Source organism: Sinohyriopsis cumingii, chromosome 3, assembly GCF_028554795.1.
Source record: "Sinohyriopsis cumingii isolate HCF-2022 chromosome 3, ASM2855479v2, whole genome shotgun sequence".
Classification (NCBI taxonomy): Eukaryota; Metazoa; Mollusca; class Bivalvia; order Unionida; family Unionidae; genus Sinohyriopsis; species Sinohyriopsis cumingii.
Genome location: NC_142963.1, coordinates 59,467,341 through 59,486,080, shown reverse-complemented (window position 1 = coordinate 59,486,080; position 18,740 = coordinate 59,467,341). Strand labels below are relative to the sequence as shown.

At 36.0% G+C, this 18,740-nt stretch overlaps 1 protein-coding gene across 18 annotated transcripts in view; it reads left to right on the top strand.

Annotated features, from left to right (window-relative positions):
- The window catches only part of LOC149802934 (uncharacterized), a 389,228-nt gene that overhangs the window by 134,161 nt on the left and 236,327 nt on the right, over positions 1-18,740 (top strand). For 17 of the 18 annotated variants that reach the window (XM_089952437.1, XM_089952439.1, XM_089952435.1 and 14 more), the window contains exons 4-5: positions 10,053-10,205; positions 10,733-10,825. In XM_089952437.1, the coding sequence (XP_089808563.1) occupies positions 10,053-10,205; positions 10,733-10,825 (246 nt within the window). The remainder of the gene's footprint in view (positions 1-10,052; positions 10,206-10,732; positions 10,826-18,740) is intronic. The other variant, XM_089952442.1, reaches the window with a different exon arrangement.

Below are 18,740 nucleotides of genomic sequence, written 5' to 3'. Positions count from 1 at the left end.
TATTGCATGCTACATTTTTTACAGGTTATTAAATAAATCACAACAGTTGATATGCAGTTAGTGTTATCGCGTAGAGAAAATACCTCTTTTGTATTAGCACTACTGAAAGAAGTACTTTCTCTTATGTTTGCACATTGAGAACACCAGTGTCTGTTACATTTAGATGACGAAAAGTGTTTTTTTTTTATTTTCTGTCTGTTTAGTTCTGATTAAAAAATCTTGCAAATTCTTGGGTCTTCTATAAGCGAGAACTGGTTTAATTTTGAAAGTGATTTGACTCTAGTTTTAATGGATAAATTTATGAGACTATAATATTTATTAATTTCACGACCTATATTAGGTAATGAAGGATTATATTGTATTGTGAAAGGAATTACATCTCTCTCTATTTTACATTCTGCTGTGTTTAAAGCCTCATGTTGAGTAAGATTAAAGGCTTTGTTCAGTGCAGAATCAATTATGTATGTAGGATAATTTCTATTTTGGAAATAAGTTCGTAATTTATTCAAAGGATTTTGTAATTGACAATCATCTGAAATAATGCGTCGGTATCTTTTGGCCTGGCTATATGGTATACCGTTTTTACATGACATGGGATGACATGAAGAATATTCTACATATTGGTGGATATTAGTTTCTTTGATATGAATATTTGTAGAGATAGTGTTATCAATATTTTTTATTACATTTACATCTAAAAATGAAACATGTGTACTTGATGCAGTATAAGTAAATTTAATAGTTGGATGAAAATGATTCAGGCGATCAATAAATTTTTTCAGTTCTTTATTTGAATGGTTCCAGATCAAAATCACATCATCTAAAAATCTAAACCAAACAGATGGATTAAACTTTTCGTTTTGAAGAAAATCTTTTTCTAATTTACCCATGAAAAGGGAAGCGTATGAAGGAGCCATGGGACTACCCATTGCTGTACCCATTATTTGTATGTAATTCATATTATTGAATTGAAAATAATTGTTTTCCAAGATAAGTTTTATTATTTTACATATATCTTCACTAGGTAGTGTGCTATTATTAAGATTGTTATCAATAAAATATTTACATGCTTCAATACCATCTGCATTTGGAATGTTGGTATATAGTGATGTTACGTCTAATGATACAAGGATTGGGTTATCAGATAGCTGTGGAATAGACTTCAACTTTTTAATGAAATCAGTGGTATCTTTAATGTATGAAAGAAGTGATTTCATTAAAGGTTGTAAAACCCTATCAATAAATTTGGATAGGTTTTCAGTATATGAATTCTAACCTGATATAATTGGTCATCCTGGATAATTTAAAGGTAAATTATGGTCAGGATTTTTATGAGTTTTGGGTAATATGTAAAATTGAGGTGTACGTATGTTAAGAGGGAAAGTATCAAATTCCTCAATTATGGAATTATTATTTTTAGCAATCTCATTAACGCATGTTGAAATATTTGATTTAATTTCTATTGACGGGTTTTTGTCAATATGTTTGTAGTATTTTTCATCATTTAATTGATGTTCAACTTCTTTAATTATCTTGATTCATAATAATAATAGTGTTTGATTTATCAGCCTTTTTAATAACTATACTGTCATCATTCATTAGATTATATAAAGACTTAATTTCGTCCTTAGAAATATTACTATGAAATTGCTTTTTATGATTATCAGTTAATATTTCTTTTGTGATCGCGTCAATATAAAAATCTAAATATGAATCACGTCCACTAGCTGGTGTAAAAGATGATTTAATTGTGTTAAAATAACCCATTTTTTTAGAATGTAAAGAAATTAATTTACTCTCTGAATTCTTGTATGCTTTATCATAAAAAAATTCTTTTAATTTTAAGCGTCTAGAGAAATTAAAAATTTCTTCAGTTAATTTAATTTTATTGTGACATTTTGGTATGGGACAAAATTTTAGCCCTTTGCCTAACAGAATATAGCCATTATCAGTTAATATTCTACGTGAGAGGTTTAAGACTGTTTCTTTACCTCTCTTAATTTGTTTTCTTCGCTTTGTTTCTTTTTTCCACTCTCTTCTACTTTTGAATCTGTGGAACCTCCTATTATTTTGTCTTGTGATGTTGACTCTATAAAACCTTGCAAAATCTTTACCAGGTTTGTCAGTGTCTTTCTCATGGTCACTGTTTCTGATTCCCCCCGTTTTACGGCTTCTGCGTATGTCTTCTTTGTTGTGCCCTGGGGAGTCAAGTTTTTTCGCAGTTCATCCTTTTGGTTCTTATTTGAATTTTCAAAATTCCTACTTATGTTGACTCTTTGGGTTACTGAAGTTTTGGGAGGTGCTATAGGAGTATTACTCTTCCTTGCAGTAGTTTCTATGGGTTTAGAATACTTCTTTTCTGGGTTGATTGCATGAACTATCAAGGGAGCCTGTGAGCCCATATCAATAAGGACATGCCTGTCATGAACTATCAAGGGAGCCTGTGAGTCCTATACCAATAAGGACATGCCTGTCATGAACTATCAAGGGAGTCTGTGAGTCCTATACCAATAAGGACATGCTTGTCATGAATTATCAAGGGAGCCTGTGAGTCCCATATCAATAAGGACGTGTCTGTCATGAACTATCAAGGGAGCCTGTGAGTCCTATACCAATAAGGACATGCCTGTCATGAACTATCAAGGGAGTCTGTGAGTCCTATACCAATAAGGACATGCTTGTCATGAACTATCAAGGGAGCCTGTGAGTCCCATATCAATAAGGACGTGTCTGTCATGAACTATCAAGGGAGCCTGTGAGTCCTATACCAATAAGGACATGCCTGTCATGAACTATCAAGGGAGCCTGTGAGTCCTATACCAATAAGGACATGCCTGTCATGAACTATCAAGGGAGCCTGTGAGTCCGATACCAATAAGGACATGCCTGCATGAACTATCAAGGGAGCCTGTGAGTCCCTTACCAATAAGGACATGCTTGTCATGAACTATCAAGGGAGCCTGTGAGTCCGATACCAATAAGGACATGCCTGTCATGAACTGTCAGGGGAGCCTGTGAGTCCCATACCAATAAGGACATGCCTATCATGAAAATAAAAAGTCCATGCAGTTTGAGCATAACTTTGTCCTCCTTGTACCATTGTTTGTTAACCTGCAAAATTGAAAGGATTTTTTCACTTGGCCCAACCATTCTCACTTGGAAAGTTTCCCATGTTGATTCTATCCCACAGTTGTCTCCTGTTCTATAATGTGGGTGGGTGTTCCTGTGTTTGTTTTTTATTTGCCATTTGTGGGATCATCAACATGCCACCAAACTGATAAATTCAGATGTGCAGCAGTAACAGATATGGTATTAACGATATTATTAGGACAGCGAAACTAATTTTATTGATGTAATTCTTACCTGTTGCTATTGCCAGATTGCCTCCTCCTGCACTGGTGTCCCTCTTAGTTTGACTGCTCCTTCCAAAAGAATGGAGAGTGGCAGTATGTATAGCCAATATGTGCAGGGTGTCCGACAGTGGCTTTCCAGTGTTCTGGAATCTTGTTCACCTTAAGGGGGGGGTACAACATTTTCATTAGACAGTTGTTTTTTCTTCTCAAGGAATAATACCAGCAGTAGCAACAGGCAAATATTACATCATTAATCCCCCCACAACGACTTAAACTACACGTTTCAGAGACAAATTTTAAGTTGTGATGAGATTTTGCCTTCCATCATAAAGATGAAGGCTAAATCAGGGAACCGGCTGACCACAAGACCATTCACCATTTAAGTTGTGATGAGATTTTGCCTTCCATCATAAAGATGAAGGCTGAATCAGGGAACCGGCTGACCACAAGACCATTCATCCACCTTACAGGGAGCCTGACAAACATATTAAAACACGATAGTGATTGTTATGCAAATTGATTGGTAATAAAATTATTGCCATACATTTGACTGGTGGTGTAAAATCCACACATTTGATTGCACATTAGTTTGAACAACTTGTATTATTGCTCAGTTATGTCGATTGCACAAGAAGTTACATTGAGATGTGCTCCAACATGGTGGAAGAAACCAGGAAATCGGGAGTAATTTATGGCCTTATGACTTGGCTGTGCTTCTGGGATTGCACTAGTGACCACAAAGATGCAAAATATGTTACCACTAGGATATACCAGACTCGCTGTAGAGGTCATTGGTTTATTTTGGCTTTTGATTGAGCAATAATTCAACCAATGCTTATTGCATTTCACTTTGGATGCATGTTTCATTCATAGTTTTAATTTGCCAAAGTTTTCTCAGACATTCAAGTAATATGTTTATGCATATGCATGATTTTAAAATATTGTAAAAAAACTTTATAATTGGAAAATGCTTCTCTTGCTGAATTTGATCAAAACATTTTCTTACTTTTATTTGGAACTAAATGTACCTACTATGCCACACGAACACCACCATAACCAGTGCCAACAAAAACAACTATCGACTTCATTATCGGAATGAAAGGCCAGTCTAGGGTTATCTTGTGGAAGCACCTTCAAGCAACTGAGTATGGTACTCCTTTGTTCATGTTCTAAATTGTCTGTGCAGAGTTTGACAAAGATGAAACAAGACAATTCCAGGAACAAATAGTTATAATTGTGGATAGGGTAGTTTATTTTCTCTATTTTTATTAGCAATTCTGGTATAGATGTCATTTTTTTTGTCTCGCTTCCAATCCTATGGCTGCAAATGTTTAGTGCTTTCCTTTCATTGTTATCTAGGGCAGTATAAGCTAGTAATAAGGTGGGGAGAGGTCCTAACAGAAGACTTAATTGAGCAGAAAATGGCTTTAGACAGCTGGAATGAAGGCTGATGGTGTTAGATACTGTCCTTTAACCCACCAGCTTTGTTAAAACATTATCCTACATTTTTCTGGATTCTCCATACACAGGTTGAGTCACATCAGTGGTTCAAAGTATAGTATTTTGAACTGTGTTGTGTTACAGTGACTGTGGACACAGGGTATACAGCAACTTAAATTTATAGTATCAATATTGTGATTTAACAGATTTTCATCATTCTTTATGGATGCAATCTTAGACTCTTTTGCTCTGGACTAGTTTCTTTTACTTGAGGTAGTTTTTGAGTTGTATGATGAGAGAATTTGCTGTGCTTGTCTGCCTGTCTGCATTATTTGCTGCATTAGGGTCTTTGACATTCTGTTAAGTGATATGCTAGAAAGGGAGGTGAGGAATGAAAGGAATGCTTCAGGGTAGTTAAAAATCATTCACAGAATCTATGATATTGAAAACCATGATTCATTATGGATTTGGGAAACTGTGACTCCATCTTGTCTTGGAGTCCTGGAAATTCTTTTAAGCCACAAGAGCATCAGTCCCTTCGAGGGACTCTTGTTTGTCAGTTTGTGTGTACATGTAGAAGGTGTGCATAAACCATATTTTTTTGTTATGTATCTAGAACTCTGATACTGGGAAGCATGGTGTTGATTTGGATTAACCAGAAATTCAGCTAATGGAAGAGATTGGATTTTCTGTTATAAGTCTTTTTGCCTGTTGACACAAAATTGAATGTACTATAATTATAGCAATGATTGTGTTGAAAAAGTATCTTAAGTGAGCCAGCTAAATGGTACATATAAACCCAGAAGAGGTCAGGTCCAATTACAAACTGCTTTGTCTCAGATATGTGATCACATAATGCAGTGGCAGGTCTGGGTCTACACAGTTTGTTTGGAGTATTCAGTAAAACAAACAATATAGGCCCTGATCTATCATCTCATTATGCAACGACAGATCAGGGTCTGTGTTGTTTGCAGTTGGACTTGAGCATGAGTGTATATGGTAAATGATTATGTAATCCTTAGCCCTAATAAACAGTTTTTGTTTAAAAGCCATATGAATTGTTCCCCATTAGGCAGATCAAGGCTGGTAAAGGGGAGGAGGGGGAGTAGGTGAGGAAAAAGGAGGGATAATGTAATTTGATTTTTCAGGAGGTTATGAATTACTTGCTGCCTGGGCCCCATTTGAAGTCCATGGACAGTCCCATTGGGGGCTGAGGACTGATATTTGCACATATTTTGATAGGGATGTGCACTCACTCTGCCCTCATCACTTTACTAAGCCATTGATTAGATTGTGATGTTTCTCACACAAAAATGTTGTAAATTTACTCTGTATATTAACTGTTTGGGTTCTAAATGAGTACAGTATAGGTATCTATGAATATGTTTGTTAATTTTAGAATTTTAGAATTATTTACCTCAGTACATGAAGAGACCTCATAAATATTTAAATATGACTACCAACTGTCAGTGCAAACTTTGGTATGGTTAGCTTCATGAAGCCATTAGTGGGCCACTTGGTTTATTTGAAGTGGTATTGAGTTGTTGAATGGGAAAGAATTTATTTGTGTTTATCTACCTGTCACAGGTACTTTACTTGTCTATATTATTCACTGCTATGATTGTGGACTTAGAGGCAAGTGATACACTGGGAAGAGAAAGGATACATGTAACTATGCCATCTCTCTGGAATGCTGCAACTTGATTGAATACCTGTAAGAATATAATCAGCCTTAAAACAAACTTGATATGATAAAATTCAAGGAAGTTGTATTCTATTGCATGGAATGCAGTTCTGTTTAATTGCTGGGAGATGATGAATGTGCTGTCTGTAAAAACTGTGTAGATATATGTAAAGGTACATTATAATTCATCACTTTTATTTCTTTTTTTGTTGTTGGTTTTAATGACATTTTGAACATATTATTAAGTATATCATGCTGAAGAGATTGGAGATAAGTGTCTTTCCCAAGGAAACACAGAGGCAACTGGACCAGACTGGCATGGGCAGGTATCAAGCCCAGAACCCTTGGATTATGAGTTTGTTGCTGTACTAACTGAGTTTCCATGGCTGCCTGTAATTCTTCAGATACGGGTTGACTATGATGGTCATGTAAAGGGTGATATTTTTTCTTTTTGTTTTGAATAGGATAAAATTCAGTCAAATGTTAATGATACAGGTAAATTTCAGCACTTACCACATATACTTGCTTATAAGACAAGTCCAACAGCAAACTGCACAGACCTAGATCTGCCAGCGCATTATGCACCATCAGATTAGGATCTGTACAGTTTGTTAGTAGTACTCAGTAGATCAGACAGTGTAGACCCTGATCCGCAGGTGCATTGTGTTATGTCATATGGGGATCTTAGTTGTTTGCAGTTTTTCTTGTCTTAATATCAAGTGTGTATGGTAACTTTACTTTTCTCAGTAGCAAACTGATCATCCAGGTTTTTCAGACACATGGACCCCCAACATGTCCCCCAAAATTTGGAGTCCCTAATTGATAAAAGCATTGTTAGATGACTATTTTTCCAGAATAAATAATATTTTGTCAGAACTACTGATGTTATTATGTAGCACCATTGTGATGTGTTGATGTGAAATTAGGTACCATGATGATATTTGCAAATAATATAGATCAGTGATGTCATATATTTGAGATATGCCAAATTTCCATGGATATTTAAATTTGTTTCCATGTCTTATGGATCATTGATAGAGTGTCATGTTTGCCTTAATCAGCCTTGGCCTTGGTGTTTGTACCATTCAGTCTAAGTGTTTGTCAGATAAAAATACCAACATTTTATAAGCAAAAACTACTGGAAAATTGTTATTTTCTGTGAGCTGTAACTTTGACATTTACCTTTAGCTAGACACTTAATATACACGTGTACGAGTCCAACTAGAAACTGGACAGATCCAGATCTGCCATCACATAATGCACCAGCAGATCTGGATCTGTGCAGTTTGTAGAGGGTAATCAGTAAAACAAACAACTTAGACCTGCAGGCACATTATCCTACAGCAGATCAGGATCTATGTTGTGTGCAGTTGGACTCGACTTATAAGCAAGTATATAAGGTATCTTTAGTGCCCTTGTGAAGAGTGACTTGTTACCAATTTTATTGACTTGAAGTAGTGCAGACATGGTGTTTTTATTGCAGTGATGTCATAATGAAGTGGCGCTATCACCATGCAACTTCAGGCACAATGTAACACCACCATACAACTTTAGGCAGATTGTAACATAACCAGGCAACTCTAGTCACAATGTAACATCACCATGACCAGTGGGGGCCCCGAGTGGCCAAGTGGTCTAAAGCGCTCTCCGTTACGGATCACTGCCATCTCGCCTCTGTCTGCGTAGGTTCGAGTCTCGGATTCGGCCAATGTGAGTATGTGAGAAAGCTTGCCAGTAGCTTCTCGAGGGTCGGTGGTTCTTGCCGGGGATTTCCTGGGTTCTTCCTCCACCATTAATACTGGCCGCCATGTATAGCCTATCTTGTGCTGACAATTGGCGTTAAAACATACAACAACAACAACCATGACCAGTGGATCCTAATAATGTGCTATAGTCCAAATTGTAACAGTTTACCAGAATACTATTTTGTGTTCATGCCAGAATAGAACATTGCTTAGTGAGAGTCATTTACAAATAAAGTACAGTACATGAGATACAGGCAAAGAACAAGAAGCAGTATAATTTAGGTAGATAAGGAGATTATAGGTTTTCAAGTAATGGGTGTTAAGTGTACTATTTTTGTCTTAGAGAGTTTTTGATGACTCATAAATTATCAGGGGCTGTAAGACCTTTAATTGCGTATTTTATGACTCATAGCCAGTGTTGCTTCTGCTTTCTTCAATGTTAGTCTGATATGGAAAACAAAGGAAGTTTTGTTGAGTTACCTACATGGTACTGTAGGTTCATTTACCATCATCCACCAGACATGTTATCCCTCCCATGCACACACACACTGCAGTTTATCGTCATAGATGCTTATCAGCAGACTGTCATCCTTATTTGTCCAAATTAATGCCGATCAGCTGCATTGGTTAGAGATATAACAACAATGAAGCAGTCAAACTGATTTTTAAATTCAATTGTCTATTGAAGTGGAATTAGAGCTGAAAAATTAAAATCTCTATTTTCAAAGTGTACCATGTGAAACTGTACGTGGACTTGTCATCAGTTTTTCTCTTTGATGTCTACTGAAATTAGGTATCCAATACTTTCACCTGTAATTAATGTTGCAAAAGTAAGAGGGGCCCTGAGTGGCCGAGTGGTCTAAAGTGCTGTATGTTATGGATCACTGCCATCTCACCTCTGTCTGCATGGGTTCGAGTCTAGGATTCTGCCAATGTGGGTACGTGAGAAAGCTTGCCAGTAGCTTCTTGTGGGTCGGTGATTCTACCCGGGGTTTTCCTGGGTTCTTCCTCCACCATACTGGCCGCCATGCATAGCCTATCATGTGCTGAAAAATTGTGTTAAGGCCCATAACAACAACAACAACAACAGCAAAAGCAAGATACAAGTCTTCAAGTCTCTCTGTCAATATGGTCATACATCCATTCATCTATGTTACAAACGTTACCTGTAGGGAAATGGGAGTTAAGTCTCTGTCCTAACGCTGAGACAGCTGAGGTGGCCTGGGTGGGTATTGAACTTGCATCCCTTTATATGTGTGTGATTGTATGTGTGTACTTTTGGATTTTTAATGTAGCTTTAACAATTTTAGTTATACTGCAATGACGTTTGCTGTGTGGCAGTTTATAGTGATGTCTAGCACTGGAGCATCATGCCACGGACATGTGGCATCATGTCCCACCCAGTCACATTATTTTCGCACACCAGGATGACCAGTCCTAACACCAACCTCTTAATGCTGAGTGACAAGTGAGGCAGCTGCTTGTACCATTTTTATAAATCTTTGGTATGACTCAGCCGGTGTTCAATCCAGCAACCTCTATCATCCGAGGCAGATGAGCTAACCATTTGGGCTACCAAAGTGGTCCATCCCTTTATGAATCTGACACTGTACCAACTGAGCAGTTCTGCACATTGTTTAAAAGATTTGAAATCTTAAGATATGCTTTGGTAAATTATTATTATGTCTCTGTTATTATTACCAGTTCCATGGACTTATGAATGGCACCATTTTAAAGTATTTGCTTTGCATCTTGGAGGTTCTGAGTCTGACTATTGGTATCAGCGTGTCTGTAAAATACACATACTATGTTCGGTTTTTTATATTTCAGGGCTTAAATCTAGTCAGCCATACAAGCCTGTTTCATTGGATTCTAGCTGGACTAGTCAGCCATCAAGCAAACTGCCAGGTGGAGCCACCAGTCCTAGTAGTGTGACATCTTCTGAATCTCAACCAATGCCAGTCACTATTAGCCCACAGAAAGGTATGGTCTCTAGTGCATAAAGCATATTTTTATGACATGCCAGTCGTTCCATTTTAGATTCAACCAGCAAACATTTTAGAAAATCAAAACCAAGTAAATTTTGTGGGATATTTGCTTAAAAAAGAGATGAAATATTTAATGTGCAAACCAGATGTGTTCCATGGCATTTTTGTAAAATGAATTTAAATGTATATAGTTTGTGGTTCCTGTGAAGGAAACCCACAAGTCAGGCATGCTTACATTAGATTTCCTTCAGTCTTTAATCTTTTGATTTGATTTGTTAAAGCTTTTAATCCTAGTGTATATCTTTTGGTTGATTGTATATTTCTTTGATTTTCACATGAAATAAATCCTTCAGCATTATTACAGTATTTTGAATCTTTGAAAGAAGATTATGTTGTGTTACGTCTTGTAAGAAATAAGTAATTGTGCAGAAAATAATGCTTCATTGTCTTGTAATTGTGTACATGCTGTGTTTCACAAGTGTTTATATATTTCTTTTGCATAATTTGAATTTTGAACTTCAGATGCTCGGATGGAGCAAGTCCCTTACAGTCCCACTTTTCAGTCCAGGTTGAAAATCCCACCCCTCTCACCTAAGTCTTTGTGTAGGACTCTGGGTAAATGGTTTCCGAATGTGCTAGTTATGATATTGTGAATGACTGTGACTTTGTGATGGTTCACAAACTTTGAATTAACAAAAATAACTATGCCATGACATTTTGTGTTTCCATGTTATGTTTTCCATCTTCTTTGGGACATGCTGTTTGCTGACTAGTGGGAATCTTATGTCTTAAAACATGGTTTTTCTTTATTCATTATTTTAAGATGACTTGCCCTAATAATCATTTTTTGTGTGCTTATTAATGACTTGTACATGTTGGATGCATATAATGCATGTGTCAGTGTATTATTAACATGCTGCATTTCGCTTTTTTTATTTAATGTACTATCGTCAACCTACCATATATACTGGCTTATAAGTCGAGTCAAAATGCAAGCAAAAAAGATTATGATCTGCCATAGCATAATGTGCCTGCAGATTTTTTATTCTACTGATTATGGCTAATAAACTGAACAGATCCAGATTTGCTGGCACAGTATGCAATGGCATATCTTGGTCTGTGCAGTTTGCAGTTGGACTCAACTTGTAAGCAATTATATTCGGTGTTATACTATTAGATTTTGATACTGTATACTACTAGATTCTCATTCTAGGATGTGACTTCGCCATATCAATTCACGTACATTATGTAGCACCTGCAGCCATTAGTTTTTTTATTGTTATTTTTTAAATTTATGTTTAAATTCTGTGAACTCCAAGCTTATTGGTCTAAATAACTCACCCATAAAACACGAAGTCACAGTATTGGAACCTGGGTGCCTGTGTCATTTTTTTTGGGTACAATGATCCCCTCTTATAAGGAAACCCATTCTGCAGAAGAAAAGTGGCCTTTTGAGAGGGGTTACCTTTCTTGAGGGGGATCACACCTGTGTGAGTAATAATTACATATATTGCTTGAAAGACATAACTAATTTTTAAATATTAATATTTGTATTGAAAAATCATGGGCATGTTATGCAATCAGTGTGATAACACTGCAATTAATATTATTTAAAATAATCGTGAATAATGAACAATCATGGCGCAAAACTATCATTTCAATGAAATCATGGCACAGACATCTCTCTGTTTGGAAAACTAACCTTAAGCTGACACTTCATGATGTTTGTTTAATCAAATTGTTTTCACTTTTCTTTATAAACCAAGAATGTGTGATAACAATCTAAACCAAGAATGTGTGATAACATTTTTGAAACAACTTACTGGTTCTTTCACAACTTGCAGTTATTATATAAAATGCTGTGTTTACAAAGGAAGTGAGATTGTCACAGGATTGACTGGTTTCAGTTTGGTACACTTAAAGATACATTTCATAGTCATGTAGGAGAAGCCATGGCTACTAACTTCATGGTGAACAGATGTGGTGCTGACATGAGCTGAACAATATTGTGGTTCTCAACAGTTATCTTTTGTCATCTTGATTATTATTGGTGATAATAATAGCCAGTAATTATCAAAGTGACAAAATGTTGTGTCTATGGAACACACAAAAGTAAGGATAATTGGATTAATTACCTCTTTGTATGGTTGAAAATTAGGCACTTTATCAGCATGTTGGGGAAAAAAAATGTAACTGTGATGAGTTTAGAAATCAACAAATATTTGTGGATTTTGATATGTGAAACCAATTGTATGACTGCTTGTGAGGGGTAAATTTGACTGTTTTTGTACTAATATTCCATCAACTGGACACGTTAGAGGATTGCCAATCTCGGAGGGGTACTTATGGACATAGACTCATAGGTGCTGAGGATTCTGGGCATAAAAAGTGCATTCAAGAATGCATACATGTGACAGAACAGAGAAGTCAGCTTGGGACAAACTGGTAGCAGAATTTGGTCAAGAAACTTTTACTTCACAAGAGAGAGGATTTTCAATAAGAATGTTGAATTTTTCGAGGTAGCACGGCTTCAATTTTCTTATCCCTTTGGAGATCCAGAACTTGGGTCACAACATTTTTGTGAGAACTTTTGTGTGATTTCTGAGTCAGGTAACATTGTTTTGACTGGATCTGAATAATTGTCTGCTGCCATAAACAAGAGATCATGATAGGCTATAAAGATGGAAAACAGTATCATGGCACTTGCACCTTGATCCACATTTGATACAGATTTGGCAGACATGATTTCAGTGATGACATATTTGTTGTCTTGTTTAATATGCTTTCATTAGATTGGATTTCTGCATGATGTGTAATGTCATTCTTTCCACAATTGCAGATTTTAAAATCAGCTTTACGAGAAGGGCAGAATGTATATTCATATTCTTTGAATTTGATGCCAGCCACTGAAATTCCAGTTTCTATCCATCAGTGAATTTTCAGACATGCCAACCCTTATGACTTGCCACAAGTCTTATAGAAATGACCTTGAAATAACAGATTTAAGGAATACAATAACAATTACAGAAATATGATTTTAAAATCCAGATAATGGCTTGTCCTTGTTTGATACAGATCCAGATTTCATGTTAGATTCAGCAGAATTGGTCAGGGAATGAGATTCACTTTACTGAAATAGCTAAGATGCTTTAAACAGTGCATATTTTGTGATGCAAAACATCTGCATGATCAAGCTGTTGCTTATTGTTAAAAAATGGCATCCAACAATTGACATATGTCAGAATGAAAGAGACAATGAATCTCTTAAAACATTTCATAGTACAGAAGAATAAATGGGAATATTCAGATTCTTGAAAAAAGTCATGAAGGGCAACTATTATGTTGATTTGAGTATGTCACATGGTGGGAAAGATGGTTGTCATCAGACCCATGTGAATTTTTTAAAATAGGATTACGTTAAGTATTGAGGAATCAAGAAGTCATTAGGCTCCATGTTGTTTGGAATTGCATTTTGTGAAACTGTATTGGAGGTATTAATGGCTCAGGTAAGCTTTACAAACTTTGGTGTGGAATACAATTCTTATCATCACTGTATCAGTCATGAATCACACTTTAGAACTTTTGAATGCATTTTCCATGTGGACAATAGCAATAGAAGATATTTTGTTACACCATGCTGAAAACTGGTTCAGATTATGGAAATAAATTGATAGTCTCACTGAGAAGATCTTGTTAGGGTTGGCAGCTCTGAATTTTGTGTAAAATTCTGGTTGCTTTGATTTTGGTATTTTAGCATTGGGAAATAACATGATTAGACATCTCAACAAACTTTGAACACTGAAGCCAAACCAACCCTGTTTTCTGCCACTTGAACTCTTGGTATTCCAACTATATCTAATTGACCACTCCAGTGGCCTAAGTGGTTAAAGCGTCTGCTTTGAATGTGGGGTGGGGGGTCACCGGTTTAAATCTTGACCAAGTCACACCAAAGGCTTACAGAAATGGTACTTGTAGTGGCCTCACTTGATGCTTAGCATAAGAGGTTAGATTTCGTACTGGTCAGCCTGGTGTTAGGATAATGTGTTTGGGTGGGATATGATGCCACATGTCTATGTCATGATGCCACAGTGTTAGATGTCACTATAAACCACTTTGGTGGCCTAGTGATTAGAGCGTCTGTCTCAGAAGTGGGAGGTCGTGGGTTCAAACCCTGGCCGAGACATACCAAAGACTTAGAAAAATGGTACCTACAGCTGCCTCACTAGGCACTCAGCATTAAGAGGTTAGTGTAAGGACTGGTCGGTCTGGTATCAGGATAATGTGACTAGGTGGGACATCATGCTTCAAGTCTGCAGCATGATGTCCCAGTGCTAGACATCACCAAACTGCCACACTGCAGACATCGTAGTGATATGACCGAATTTTTGTAAAAGCTACGTTAAAAATCCTAATCACACACACACACACACACACACACTATAAACTGCCATACTGCAGGTATCATAGCGATATGAGTCAGATTTTGTTAAAACTATTTAAAAATAAAATAATACACATATTTTAATTAATGTCTTAAATTTGTTTGAATTACCTTGGATTACACGTAGTATAAACTGTAATCCATCTCGACAACTTTAAGTTCTGAAGTAGAACTACCCTACAGAGAGAATCCAAGTAATGTTAATTGTTTTATGTTGATTGAGTTCTTCAGTAATCCAGCTACAGTGAATTTGTATCTTTGGTCCTTTCAGAATTTCTTCTGATCACACATAGTATAATCAATCTATGACAAACTTCAAACATTGCAGCCAACTGACCCTGCTGACAGAATCAAAGAGATGTTAATTGCTTTATGCTACTTGAAATTTGCAACTAAACTGTCTTGCTCTTCTTAAACTATTTCATCACAGGCAGTATTACCGTAAATTTACTACTCTAGATGCAAGGTGTGAAAAATTGGGGAAAAAAGATATTTTCAGTAATAATTTTGCATACTTTAGAGATTTCAGGGAGTGATGGCAGTGACAGGAGATATGCCTTTATCTCAGGAGGAGAACCCTCTTGGCTGGGAAGTTTATATTTATAAGAGTGGGACCACAGTAATCTGTTCACTGATAGCACTGTTAATCTTTGCAACAGATTTTGTCTTGTTTTGGTACATCATGTGACAGATTTGTCTTGTCTTGGTACATCATGTGACAGATTTGTCTTGTTTTGGTACAACGTATGACAGATTTGTCTTGTTTTGGTACATCATATGACAGATTTGTCTTGTTTTGGTACATCATGTGACAGATTTGTCCTGTTTTTGTTAATTTTATCTGACTTTGTGACAGATTGTCTTAACACTTTGAAAGCAGTCAAATAAAAAACCCAAGTACACAGGTTCCAATACTGTAAAAGTTGCAGGCACAAATCCATACATTATCTACATGTTTTTTCTTAACACATTATTACAGAGCTCTAGATAAGAATTGAATAAACTGAGTAATTTACTCTCTGGTGTGGGACTAATTGCCTTTTTTTAAAACTTTGATCAAGTATTTTGTGTATACTTGCACCACCAGTCTGAGTCTAAATCATCATGACACTAATCATGCTTCTTAGAGTGTGTCAAATGGCTCAGTGACCAAGACTGGTTCAGGGTCTATTTTTTTGTGTGGCTGTTTTGAGAGAGTGTTTTCATAGGAATCATGTACTATCTGTTCAAATACATCTGGAATGTGCACCAATAACATTAAGTGAATAGTATGTACCATTGTACAGCAGGGACTTTGCTTACGGCAATAAATAAACATCTTAAAATAATTTTTTTCATGATTTGAATGCATTAAAAAGTTTGTGTTGTTAGTTGATTTGTTTGTGTAAAATACACAGATATATACCTTGTCAAGAGCTTTTCAAATATTGAGTTTGTAAAATCCAAAATAAGAAATTTGCCATTGACCTTCCTTGCTCAAGTTTGTGGGAACTAAGTTTGATATCTTTTTGCACCCACCATATCAGTATATCTTATTTAAATCATTTAAGAAAACAATGTATAGTTTTTTGACAAATTTTCATAGATTTTGTTTTTAAGCTTATGAATGTTAACACTCATTTTATCCAGCTTTTGTGCTTTTGCCAAAGAGGAAATTATACTTATTTCCTGTTTGTCTTCAGATATGCTGGAACATTTTTTCACTTGCATGCCTCTGACCTGGATTGAAATTACTATTGGATAATGTTGCATGTATCGAGATTGTAAGGAAGCTTGAGAAATAGAATGGAATAATAATATAGGCAAGATATATGTTAATAATCATGAATTTGTAGAGCCGGAAAAAAAAACAGTTTGCTTATTTTCAAACTTTGTCATCATCAGTTTGACTTTTTTAAAATTGACTCTGTTGTCCATCCGTCCATCTGTTTGAACAAGTTTGTTATCACTACTCAGAGGAATGCCATGAAACTTTACACTCATATTCATCTATGGTCTAGTTGGTCCTAAAAGAACATGATGCTAGTTGAACATCCATTATGGCTACCAATGCAGCCATCTTGAAAATCTTGCTGTTGCTACTCATCCTGAATTAATGGTCATATCAACATGGAGTTTTCACTAAAGACTTCCTTTGATGTCAAGTTAGCCCTAAATGAAAACATTGCCAATTAGAAATCCAATATGGCCCCCATCTTGAGAATCTTGCTATTGCTTCTAAACCTGAAGGCAAATTCATTGACATGGGGTTTTCACCAGGAGACCTCTTATGATGTCAGGTTGGACCAGCATAAAAACGATGCTTACTATGGTTACCACAGTGGCCATCCTGAAAATCTTATTCATGCTGTCTGACAGGTTGGACATATCATTATTGGGTTTTCACTAACAGATGTATGGTGTCTAGTTAGTCCTATATGAAAATGGTTCTCTCACATCCAGTATGACCACATCATTTTTAAGATCTTAATATCACTACTGTTTCTTAATTTATGGTCATATGAATGTAAAGTTTATACTAAAAAACGTTTTATGAAGTCTGTTAGGTCCTAAATGAAAATGGTGCTGCTCAGATATTTATTACTGCCACTACAAAGGCCATTTCTAAAATCTTGCCAGCACTTCTCCTGAATATTCATATTAACATGGGGTTTTCATAGAACGATGTTTTATGATGTATATTTGGTCCCAAATGAAAATGATGGTGATATTACCTCCAATATGGCCATCACAAGATGTCTTATGATGTTTATTTGGTCCTAAATGGAAATGGTGCCAACCTGATGTCCAGTATGGCCACTATGACACCGATTTGGAAAATCTATTATTACTCATCTGAAACAAGGGCAAGTTATATCAACATGAAGTTTTCATCAGAATACTTCTTATTACGTCTTGTTGGTCTTTAATGAAAATGGTACTGATCTGACATCCAGTATGGCTACCATGTCTTCAGTCTTTGAAATCTTCCTATCATTACTCACAAATGGAAAGTCTTTTTGATGGAGTTTTTAAACATTAGACCTTATTGTGTCTGGATTGTCTGAAATGAAGTTGACAAACCCCAGCTACTTCAGATATTAGATCATCGTTCAATAAACAGTTCCGTCTCTTACTTCAAATTACAATGGTTACCTTATTTCAAAGTCCTTCTTGCATCCTTTTCATTCATTTGCATGTTAATTATGAAATATTGGCTTACGGATTTCAGTGTGTGTTGTGTATAGATTTACACTATGGCAGTTATTTATAAGCATGATGAAAATTTTAAGGGTCTGGCCTCGTTACATTTGTATAGGTCCGCCATATTATATTAAGGTGTTCTCCATCTGTCTTGTGTCTGGTAGGAAGTTTCTGCACAGTAACTCAGGTTGTCCACCATCAACTGTTACCAGACTTTGTGGATAGCTTGCACTTGGGGTTTTGGAAGAACCCTATCAATGTAAGAGCTAAAATGTTGAGGTCACTTTCATTGTGGAGGTATCCACCAACTGCCTGACAGAGCACTGGGACATAAATCTGCTATCATGACAGACTTTTTAAAGGAGCAAAACATCCAGACTTTACCACATCCTCCATACATCTCTGATTTAGCTGCAGGTAACTTTTATCTAGATCTCATCATCAAATTTTTGCTGATGGACAGATGATTTGAAAGCCACTTGAGCTGGAAAGTGCACTATTCCAGTGTATGAAGAAAACAGCAAAATATGAATATGAAATGGCATTTAATAATTGGATAATCAGAAAAACTGTGTAGAGGTGCCTGGGGAAAACTTGAAAGGGATGTACTGATGTATTTGTTCACTAAGAATGAACTCTCTTGCACAGCACACTCATATTAAGGACTTTTTAAATATCCATCATATTAAGGACGTTTTAAATATCCATCATATTAAGGACTTTTTAAATATCCATCATATTAAGGACTTTTTAAATATCCCTCATATTAAGGACTTCTTAAATATCCATCATATTAAGGACATTTTAAATATCCATCATATTAAGGACTTTCTAAATATCCATCATATTAAGGACTTTCTAAATATCCATCATATAGAGGATGTTTTAAATATCCATCATATTAAG